At 45.2% G+C, this 10,790-nt stretch overlaps 1 protein-coding gene across 1 annotated transcript in view; it reads right to left on the reverse strand.

Annotated features, from left to right (window-relative positions):
• The window catches only part of TXLNG (taxilin gamma), a 56,430-nt gene that overhangs the window by 5,975 nt on the left and 39,665 nt on the right, over window positions 1-10,790 (reverse strand). The window contains exons 2-5 of the mRNA XM_042783412.1: window positions 7,503-7,673; window positions 4,673-4,867; window positions 2,433-2,552; window positions 881-955 (exon numbers count right to left, since the gene is read on the reverse strand). Of these exons, the coding sequence (XP_042639346.1) occupies window positions 881-955; window positions 2,433-2,552; window positions 4,673-4,867; window positions 7,503-7,673 (561 nt within the window). The remainder of the gene's footprint in view (window positions 1-880; window positions 956-2,432; window positions 2,553-4,672; window positions 4,868-7,502; window positions 7,674-10,790) is intronic.

Genomic DNA, 10,790 nt, shown 5'->3' on the forward strand with positions numbered 1-10,790 from the left:
CCCCCAGGGTGTCTAAGGCTGTCTTCTTTATGGATGCTTACTGCCTCATCCTTCTCCTGCACAGCGACTGGTGGGTTCCAAGCGCTGACCTTGTTTAGCAGCTGAGGGCATTAACCACTGTGCCATCAGGACTCCTTGAATGGAATGTAAACTAGTTAACTGAAAAAGGGTGGAATCTAAGGACAGAAGCCTAAGCTCATCTGTCTAAAGCCAAGGGAAGCACGGTCTTTCCTGTACCCTTGGAGAGGAGACAGCATCTGCTCCCCTTACTCACAAGGCAACCACACAGAGACTGGAATGGGGCCAACCTAAAAAGTCTAGTGTGAAAAGTAGGGAGGGTGCAATGAAAGAAGCAAAACTAAACACAGCTCTACCTGGAACGGAGATTGGGCAGGTATTCGTTCTTTTTTCAATAGGTTATATGCTCAGAGCACAAAATTTTGAAGATACCAGGTTACACTTCATCAAATTGCCTTTTTTATAAATGAAAAAAGACAAATATCGGCAAGTTCACGTGGCTCAAGTTTATAGACTAAAACCTGAAGATTTATCAGTTTTTCCTTAGTTGGCAATTAGCTGGCAACCAACTTACATATGGAAACCAGACTGAGAAAAGGAGGGGCTGTCTAGGCTGATGGAAACGGGGCACTGGCAATGAGGGTGAGCAATCATCTCAGTTTGCCTGGGATGGAGGGGGCTCCTGGGCCACAGAACTTTCAGCGCAAAAACATGAGAAGTCCTGAGAAAACTGGGACCAGCTGGTCTCCCTAAAGGAAGAGGAGACTTCCAAGAGAGGCACGTGATCTACTCCCACTTCTGGCTGGCTCTGGCTGGGAGCCAAGAGACCCAGCAAATTCTGCTACCCCTGTTGTCAAGTTACCTGCTGTTTTAGTTGTACTTCTTGCTGTTTCATTTGTTCATATTTGTGCCTTGATTCAGTTGCTTCTTTTAGTAACTAGAAAACAGAAACATTCTGGCAAAACACTAATAGTATTACAAATATGATTACTATGTCAAATGAGCAGAGATACAGGCTCAATCCTCATTGTTTTGGCAATAATCACTGGTCTATGGTTGAAATATCCTGGGACATCAATTGCCCAATCACCTAGATCTTAGATCTGCTCTTCTTGTTAGCACTTAGGAAGTAGGAATCACCTTCCAGGAAAAAGTACCCTGGAAGCGTTATGAGGTTACAAAACTCGGAGTTAAACTGTTGTGCGTTAGGTGAGAACAATCAGATGTCTAGTTTTATTAGTGGAAAACACAGCCTGGAATCTGGAACTTCTCTGGGTGGTTTAGGAGGCTGCAAGGGCATGGAACAAAGCAATGAGAACAGACCTGGTTTCTGATCACTTTATGGGAGCCGGGGCAGGAGGGAGGGCTTTAATGTACTTCAATATACCCGGCTTGCCAAGCAAAGTCTATAGGGAAGGTGCACAGCAGGGAGCTGTGAAATTCAGTCCTTGAAGTGAGAAGTGACACAATCCAGACTAGCCTTGAAAAGTCCTTAAACCAATCAGAAAGCACAGACATGTAACACGTGTGTGTTTGTGTGTGTGTATAAACTGATATGTCAATGCTGGAAGTGGCAACCGTTCTCCAGTCGAGCACCAGGTACCACTGACAGCTGGCACAGAAGGCTCACGCCATGGAAAACATCACTTTCTAAACCCTAGACATACGGTCAGCAAGAGATGTTCTCCACATGAGGGTCACTCGGGACTGTCTTCCATACCAGGCGCCCTTCAGGGCCTAGGCTGCTTGAGTGAAACGCCGGATGCAGAGTCCACATTATTATCATCAAGTCTGACTTTGTTTTGTTGGTTAAGCACGTATCGTTGAACATGCATGGGTCAAATATACGGATCCAGTGAGATTACAGCGTGCTGACAACTGACAAGGCAATATAATCTGAGCATACACTCTGCGAGCAATGCTGAGGTATTAGGGCATAGAGAATTCTGTTAAAATTTTATCAGAAAATTATGCCAGACTAAGTAAACACCCCGTTTACCTGGGTTCAAATTACTTATTTAAAAGCAAAATGTAAGTACATGGGAGACCAGTCTAAGGTAAACTCCATGTTAACTGAATTGCCCCTAGCTCTCCAGGTCTAACTTGCCAAATAACTGGGACAATCTTGACGCTGGCAACCATGATTGAAGCAGGGAAATAAACATTCTAAGCACAGAAAAACCAAGCCTGTGCAGGTTTTTCCACTAACTTGTCTACTATCTCCAGCACAGTTTTTGCATAAAATATTAGAAGTATAAGCTCAAATTATTTCTACCACACTCTCCCTCCTCCATCGAAAGCAAAACACCAAACAGTACGCCCCAGGTGCCACCTTCAACAAAGAATGAGTTTAAATGTTTTCAGTGGCTTTGGTGACAATTTTGACAATTTCCTTTTTCAGAAACACAACTTACAAACTCTCTCTCTCTCTGATGTTTCTCGTCAGCTTCTTTTATGAGCTGTGTCGTCTGCTGAAGTTTGGCATCCACAAGCTGCTGCTGTAGTTCCTTATGCTTGAACACTTTATCAATATGCTACGGGAAAAGTAAAAGGCCTTCCATCACTTAGCGAATAAAGGAACTCTACGTGCAAGGGGTGTAACACAAGTTACCATGCCTCGCTCGTCCTGCTTCTCCTTATACCCCCACAACTATAAACCCTGGGTCCTTCCATCCCTACGCTTGCACTAGAGTCTACTCGCCACCCCGCTGAAACCCTGCTGCCCCTGCAGGGCCTACCCTACAGGCGTTCCTGTGGGAGGTGGGCTAACCAGGTCGACAACCTCTGTTACATTTCCTATTTCTGCCCTATATTGAAAGTAAGGTTCAAATTGGATCAAGAAAAGAAAAAGAGCTCAAACTATTAAACCCATTCATCATACACACAATTCCGGAATATTTTTTCTTCCCCATTAAATTTTCCTACATTTCTTAGTTGGAAGCAGCATGATACAATGGCAGGAATGGGCTGGAGTCAAACCCTGGCTCCATGTGTTGCCCTGGGCAAATGTACCTAGAGTGAGCTCAGTTCCCCATCTGTCAAGGGGGATGCTCACCCATGCCCTGCAGAGTTGTGAAAATAAAGGCAATGGTTGTTCTATGAGAAGTGTTTGGTACCTGGCACATACTAGCCATTGGGTAAGAGGTCATCAGTATTTTCAAACAAAACTGTTAAGTAGTTATTTACGTATCATAAAGTAACCCAAACGTCACTTCTCAAATGGAGAAATACTAACTCCTCTAGATGCAAGTCTATATAGGAAAAAGAAATACTAGTTGACAATAAGGCAATCTAAGAATTGAGAGAAGAGAAGAGATGATCTTTCATTGCATTTGATCATTATTGTATTCTGACCAAAAAAAGGAGAATATTCTAGAATATTCAAAATAAACAACTCACAAGTAATATGATTTGAACCTACAGACACCCAAAACCTGCTATATCCATGAGACAGATTATCATATCACACAACCAAACTAAAAGAACCATTAAGAAAGTTGAGGGCTTTGGATTTAAAAATAAAAAGTTCATCATACAGGACAAAGAAAGTTTCTTCAGCAAAAACACAGTGCAAGAATTAAAAAAAAGAGAGAGAGAGAGAACGAAACCTCTATAGTAGAGACCTGAGACATGTCAACTAGGATTTGTATGGATTTTATTTGCATCTGATTCAAACAAGTTTCAAACAGAAAGGAGACAACAGAGAAATTTAAGCAAGATATTATTGCAATAATCATTGTACTTTTCTAGGTGTGAAAACTGTACTGTGCTTATGCTTCAAAAAGAATCCTTTAGCTTTTTGAGATACACACTCAAATATTTATGAACGGAACGATCTGCCATCTTGGACATGCCCCCGAACAATCCAAGGCAGTGGCAGGAACGCAGACGATGCTGTGAAGGTTGCTGAAGCCATGTGATGTGTTCTCTCTACTTTTATTTCAACTTGAAATTTTCCACAATAAAAGCAAAAAAAAAAAAGCTGAAGGTGGAGACAGTGGTTTCAAAAAAGAAAAAATTCTTCAAATGAACAAATAAACAACCCTTAACAGCTTTGAAAAGGGCCCATGTAAAACTATAAATATAATCTAAAGTTTGAGTTGAAAACTAGATAAAATAATCCACAAAGATGCCATAATTTTTTTTTTTTTAAATAAGCTTTTTTATCTGTTCACGGATGGGGTACAAAAGCATGTTTTACCAGTTTTCAAGGTGGGGAATGTACCATTTACAAAACTCAAGGCCTCTAAACTTTGCCCACTGGACTCCTGAAAGTGCGGAGCTTCAAAAAACAGGTTATCATCCATTTGCTTTGATCTAGACACCACCTCTCAAGTTCCAGACTAGCTTGTACTATAATTGCAAAAGTCTTAGCTGGAGGCCAATGACCAAGTTCAGTAACCATGGATCCTTTCAGCATCAGATGGAAGACACGTGTCTACTGGAAATCCCCTCACTTACCCAAACACACCAAAGGCTTGGCCATCAATCCATCCCTCTGTTGATACGGCAACGGGCCTTCCCTTGCCCAATGCCACTGTGCATATACCCAAGTTCTAATACCCTGGGACCACAGAGTTCAATGAGTAATGAGTGGGGAAAAGTTTTTGCCAATAATGGCAGCTGTCTAAATAAACCAACAAAACATCATTACCTCTTCCCTCAGCGCGTACTGTTCAATGAGCTTCTTCAGCTTCTCCCCCAGTTCAATGTTTTCCTGGCGGAGTTTGGCATTGTGTACATCGTGCTGCTCCAGCTGGGCCTGAATCTCATTTAATGTCATTTGGAACCGTGCTGTTGCCTCTTTACGCCGTTCTTCTTCCTCTCGTGCTTGCTGCATATTTTCTTCCTTAGGAACCAAAACAGTATTTGTCAACATATAAACCTACAAATAATACACTCATCAAGACACTTCTGCTCTGTGGGGTTATTTACTACTGCTCTGGTATGTTGCTTCCAACCACAAGCCCTCCTAGTAGGCTCTCGTTTGAAAACAAGCAGCTCTCCTAAGACTAAGAGGCACTCAGAGGGAGGCTACCACCCCACTAGACCACCAAGTGGTGTTCACTGACCACCTTACACCTCACTACCCTGAAATCAAAAGACACTTCTCCCCACATGTGAGTTCCCCAAGCACCCTCCTCACTGGCTAGGCAGGATATCATCGTGGTTCAGCCTGAAGCGAGGTCACCCTGTGGAGCTTTACTTTTTTGGTCACATCTTCCATTCCCTAGAGGGAAGAGGACAAATGGATTCCTCATTTTTAAAAGCTCACTTTCAACTCTTGCTAGGATAGAAATGTCGAAAACTTTTTCTCTCTAGATGGTTATCAGTCCAATGAAAATGTTGATGTGTGCCATGGAAAAAAATGGAAGCAGTGACTGCTAACCAGAAGGCTGGCAGTTCAAACCCACCAGCCACTCCTCGGGAGGAAGGCTGGGCAATCTACTTCTGTAGTGATACCACCTTGGAAACCCAAGGAGGCATCGCTATGAGTTGGATCTGACTCGACAGCAGTGGGTTTGGTTTTTGGTTTTGGTTTGCTTTTATTCATATCTGAAGTGAAGCTTTCAAAAGCAAAGAAAAAGTTGCTGGTGGCACAATGAGTGCCTAAGGCATTTAACTGCTAACCAGAGGAAGCAACATTAAGGCAGCCACTCCTTGCAAGGAAGACTGGGCAATCTATTTCTGTACAGATACCACCTCAGAAACCCAAATCACTATGAGTTGGGACCAACTCAACGGCAGTGAGTTTGTTTTTTTTTCCCCAGAGCAGGAGAGGATCCATTTCCTAAGTGATCCTCTACTCTAGGGCCCTGACGGTTGGTTGTTGGGAGGATGGCTATTTGAGTGGTGAGGCTGCTCAATTCAAACTATAGCCCAACTGTGGTGTAGTAAATTACTTAGTATGGCTTTTCTACCCTTAAGTCTTTGTAAACTCCAAGGTGGGATTTGCTATGAGCAACCGAGGAGCTCCTGATTGCTAAAGTTGTCCACCTGGAGTATTTCTGTTGGGAGTAGCACAAAACAATGTTCTGGGAGGTGCCCCACTCTCTCTCAGGTGCTTAGAGTTCTGATGCTATGATTGGCTAGTTTGACCACCCTACAGGGCTCAAAAGGAGGCCTCCTAGAGGCAGAACTCTCTCTGACTGCTGGTTGAGGAAGATGTGCTGCTGAAAGAGATACGTGCTGCTGAAAGAGACACGCGCTGCTGGGAAAGAGATGCAAGAGACACGCATTGCTGAGTGAGACACCAAGGGACATGTACTGCTGGGAAAGAGACTATGAGATAGAGACTGTTGGCTGAGGGATCGTGGGCTGGGAGACTGAGCGTTTTTCCTGAACTTGAATCGTAACCTGGTGCTTCCCCAATAAACCTCATAACCTGTGAGTTCTGTGTGGCCACTGCAGCGAATTATCGAACCCAGGAGAGAGGTGGTGGGTGCTTCGGGAAGAACGGTTGGAGAAAGAGTTGGAGGGAGTCTGGCCTCACAAGAACAGGCCTTGGGCTATTGATGATCATTCTGTCTTCCTCTTGTGGGATTAGAGGTCAGAATATGTGGCCTCCCTGCCCCTTTAGCACCAACCTGTACACCGACTTAGCCACCCCACAGGACAAGCCCGAGCCCATTAGAGAAGAAAACAGTCTTTCCAGTCTCTGCCTCTGTCCTTCTTCCCCTGCGGACAAGCAATGAATCCTTTGGTACCTGCTCCCTCTTCCTTTCCGAGCAGCCCAGGTTGAAGCACTTATTCTCCCAAGTACTGAGCAACTGAAGAGTGGGGATGGGCAGGGGGAGTTTGGCAATCCAGCCGGTTCACAGCCCCACTAGAGCTCAGCAGCCTGCTTTCCCTTCTCAAATTCAGTCTGACTCAGGTTTGCTGCTCTAAGTTTCTCATTTCCGCTCAGCTTTTCATGGTTTATCTGAGGGAGCCATGGCAACCAAGTACATCAGTGGTCAGAGAAAACCGGCCCACGGAGCTGCCTAAGCCAGGGCTCTCAGCAGGAGCGCCATGGACGTAAGGATCAGGCTCAGCTAGATCCCCCATGATCAGGTCTGCAGGCCATTAACGAGGTCCTCCTTATCCGCAAAACCGCCACTTCCGTACTAAGAGGAGGGCTCAGCCTCACAGCGACCTCCCACATGGCATCAGCATGTGCAGACAGCAAGCCAGGCAGAGCCTCTGCCTCCAAGGCCCCACAAAGCCATCCTCTCAGGAACCTGTGCTACCAGCACAGATGTCCCGGGGATTTGCCAACCAGCAGCCACCATCCCAGCTAATTCCCATTAAAGCAGGTGGAGACAATGACCGATTTCAAACAGATATGAGGGGATTATTTAAAAAACCTTCGGAAAAACAGAAAAATGAACTTTTTTTTTTTTTAATTGTGGTGAATTCCTATGTAACAAAACATTTGCCACTTCAACGTTCTTCACAAGAATGATTCAATGGCATTAATCTGACATTGTGCAGAACCAACTAACCTTTAGTGTCTTATTATGACGCTGAAGTTCTCTGCAGAGAGACTCAAGTTTGCTTCTTGCCAAGATGGCCTTGCTGTGTTCACTCTGCAAGTGGACCTTCTCTTTCACAATCTGGGCTTGTTTCTTCTGCAGAATCTTCATCTGCTTCTGAGCATTCCTGCTCTCCTCCAGCTACAATGAACAAACACCTGACACTTAGGAAGCACCTCTGAGCTACGGCTGGAAGAATGGCGGCTCCAGCTGGCGAACACACTATATTTAATTGCTTCTTGCCATGCTATGCTCCCAACCTTTCCTGCTCTTCTCTTTTCTAGTTGTGATGGGAAAGCAGGCAAATAATTTAGGGGGTGGGGGGAATAAAAAAGAATCTTAATCTCTATTTTGTTAAAAACAGAAACTGATACCTTAGGCAAGTGCTTTCAGAATCAACACCAGCTAAAGAGTTGCAAAGCCCCCTTACTGAAGCAGTCATCAGACTGAGAACTCCATCAGCCACACCATGGTTCTTCTTGAGGGAGGAATTGCTGCAGTTTTAGATTTGCAGAAATCGGTCTTTTTCAAGGTTAAATCTAGAATAATAGATAATATGGCAGCCTACTGACCTTCCAATAGTTTTCCCTGAAGGAAATGATGGTGAGTCACACTGACATGAGCAAGAGTGACATCTTGTGGCCAATTAAAGCATACCAAGCATCCTTACAGGCAATCTGCTTGTGACTATTAAAAACGTGGTTGGTTATTGAAATCCCTGCAGGAAAGCTTGATTTTTATCTCTAATAATTTTGTTTAGTAATTTTGCTTTTACATCTTACAGTGGCCTGTGAGCTGCCACAGGGTAAAAACGGGCTGCAGGGTCTCCGTACATGATCTCTGACTTCCCCCCACCTCTGTGATGCTACCACTCTTTCTCACTCCAAGTAAAACATACCCAAGTGTGAGTAAAAATGGCATCACTGGGAAAATCCAAATGCCGCCCATTTTAACTGCACTCCTTCGGGTAGTGTACTGGTGTGGCAGCTTGGACGTGACTGGCAATCTGCACTGAAGCTGACACAAAACTGCACTGAACTACATACTAGGCACTCAGCTAAACACTAACGATACAAAAGTGAACAAGAGAGTCCCAGAAGATGGGTGCAGAATGTGGATTTGCTGCTGGGATGGCAACAGTCCGATGGCTTCTCTTTTCTTTAAGAAATACGGCACATGGCCATTTGCTAGAGGGAAAGAGGTAGAAAGAACCCAAATGCCACAGATTAAAGGTATACAACAGGCAGTGGTAGAGGGGTGCCTAGTCATCATGAGTCAGAACAGACTCACAGAAAACACACTGATATGGCCGCCCAGCAATGAAGGCCTGGCTGCACTTTCATCTGCCTGGTTGCCTTCTTTCAATGATCAAAGTTGGGATTTTGCCAGCAGGTGGAGTGGATGGTCGGAGGTTGATTATGACGATGTGTGAAGTCTAAGGGAACAACAGACAGAAAGACACAAAAGTTATGTGGATGGGGAGAAAGTAGAGGGTCGATGCACAGGTGCACAGTGGGGAACCTTAAGCAACAACACTGGACTAAGGGTGGTTACAGGCCAAATGGGCAATCTGTGCTAGTGACTCTGGAGCCCTACGGCCCATGGAGTGATCAGAGCAATCGGGGGCCTGGTTGGGACAGTGATGAGGCAAGCAAGGAACAAGAGGCCAGACTGCCCACAGTGAGGCTGCAACTTACACTGCAGGAGTTTTGGCAAAGAGGACAAGGGCAGGACAGTGTGTGAAAGGTGGTAGGTGACAAGAAGGGAGAAAAGGTAGCACAACAGGATGTGCACTGATCTTTAAGAAAACACGGGGTTTGGGGTTTTAAAAAGTAGGGAAATAGGAAGGGTACTAAAGTCACCTACCAGCATGGAGCAAAAAAGGACCACAACAGAACTAAGGTCCTGGGAGGGAGCCAGCTTTCAGGAAACACACAAAGCTGAGGCACTGATTACACAGGGCTGCGGATTTTGCAGTCTGTGTATCATGGGCTAGGAGCAAAGAACACCATGGAAGCTTTCTTATATATTTTCTTCCCTTTGTGGGGTGGGGTGGGGTGGGAGGAGGAACTTTCCAGACAATGTCCCCCTCCAGAGGCCTAATCCCCATAGCACTCGGTACCATGGCTTACCCTTTGGCCAAGAGGCATGGTTGATACTGGTTTCTCTGAGGGAAAGCAAAGGGAAAATCAGAGCCTAAAAATGTACCATGTTGTTGATGTTAGGTGCCGTCGACCCAGCACCAACTCAAAGCAACCCTGCAATGGCCAGGTGCAAAGGCTCAGCCATGTTGCTCACAGAGAACTGGTGTTGGCAGCTATGCTAAGGGCAGGCAGGAGATAGCAGAGGGGCAGGATGAAGAACTCTAATCTAGTCCACGCCCTCTGCAAGGTTTCAGCACATCTCAGACACACCACCAGTACTCCCAATAGGGGGCCCTCACAGTGCTACTCCCAAAGGCACCGCAGAAACTGTAAAGCCTGGGATGTGGCAACTCAAGGGACTGTCTATGTCAATCTTTATTGTCTCTTTGTCTTTTGGAGGACAGTGGGTAGAGGTGCTGAGCCCTGGTTTTCTGGTTTAAGTGGGTAGGCTTCAGCTTTTGAAACATGGCTTGAGTCAACAAAGTAAAATAATGTTATTTTTGCTATACTAGAAAGTGCAAAGCAGCATCCTAAAGGGAAAGGGGACAAAGGCATTAAGGTAGATAGGGGCTGAAATATGCACAAACCAAGACTTAGGACAGGCTAGGTAACTGACCCAAGGCCACACAGGTATCTGACAGCCAAGCCAAGGCACAAACCCAAAGCCTCTGCCTTCACCCCTTGGCTAGCTCCACTACCTGGCACATGGTTTTAGGTACAGCATATCAAGGGGACACCAAGACTCCCACTCACACAGTGGATTCTGGGAAGCAATTTCTCAATATTCATCAATAATCTTTAAAACTTGAGGGAGTTCCGGCAAGATGCACAGACCCTCTTCAACACAGAAAAGGGAAACCAATTAACACAGACACAGAAGATAATCTTGGACCCCTGAGCCTTGAAGGAAAGGATACAAAAGTGGACTAAACCCCAACTGTTGTTGTTGTTATTTGCCATCGAGTTGGCCCTGACTCATAGCGACCCCTCCTTGGGTTTCCGAGGCAGTATCACTATGGAAGTGGGAATGCCCAACCTTCCTTCCGAGGAGTGGCTGGTGGGTTCGAACCATCAGCCTTCTGGTTAGCAGTCAAGTGCCTTAGGCACTATGCTA

Source organism: Orycteropus afer, unplaced genomic scaffold (genome assembly GCF_000298275.1).
Source record: "Orycteropus afer afer isolate SDZICR_OR568_19922 unplaced genomic scaffold, OryAfe1.0 scaffold01077, whole genome shotgun sequence".
NCBI classification, from domain to species: domain Eukaryota; kingdom Metazoa; phylum Chordata; class Mammalia; order Tubulidentata; family Orycteropodidae; genus Orycteropus; species Orycteropus afer.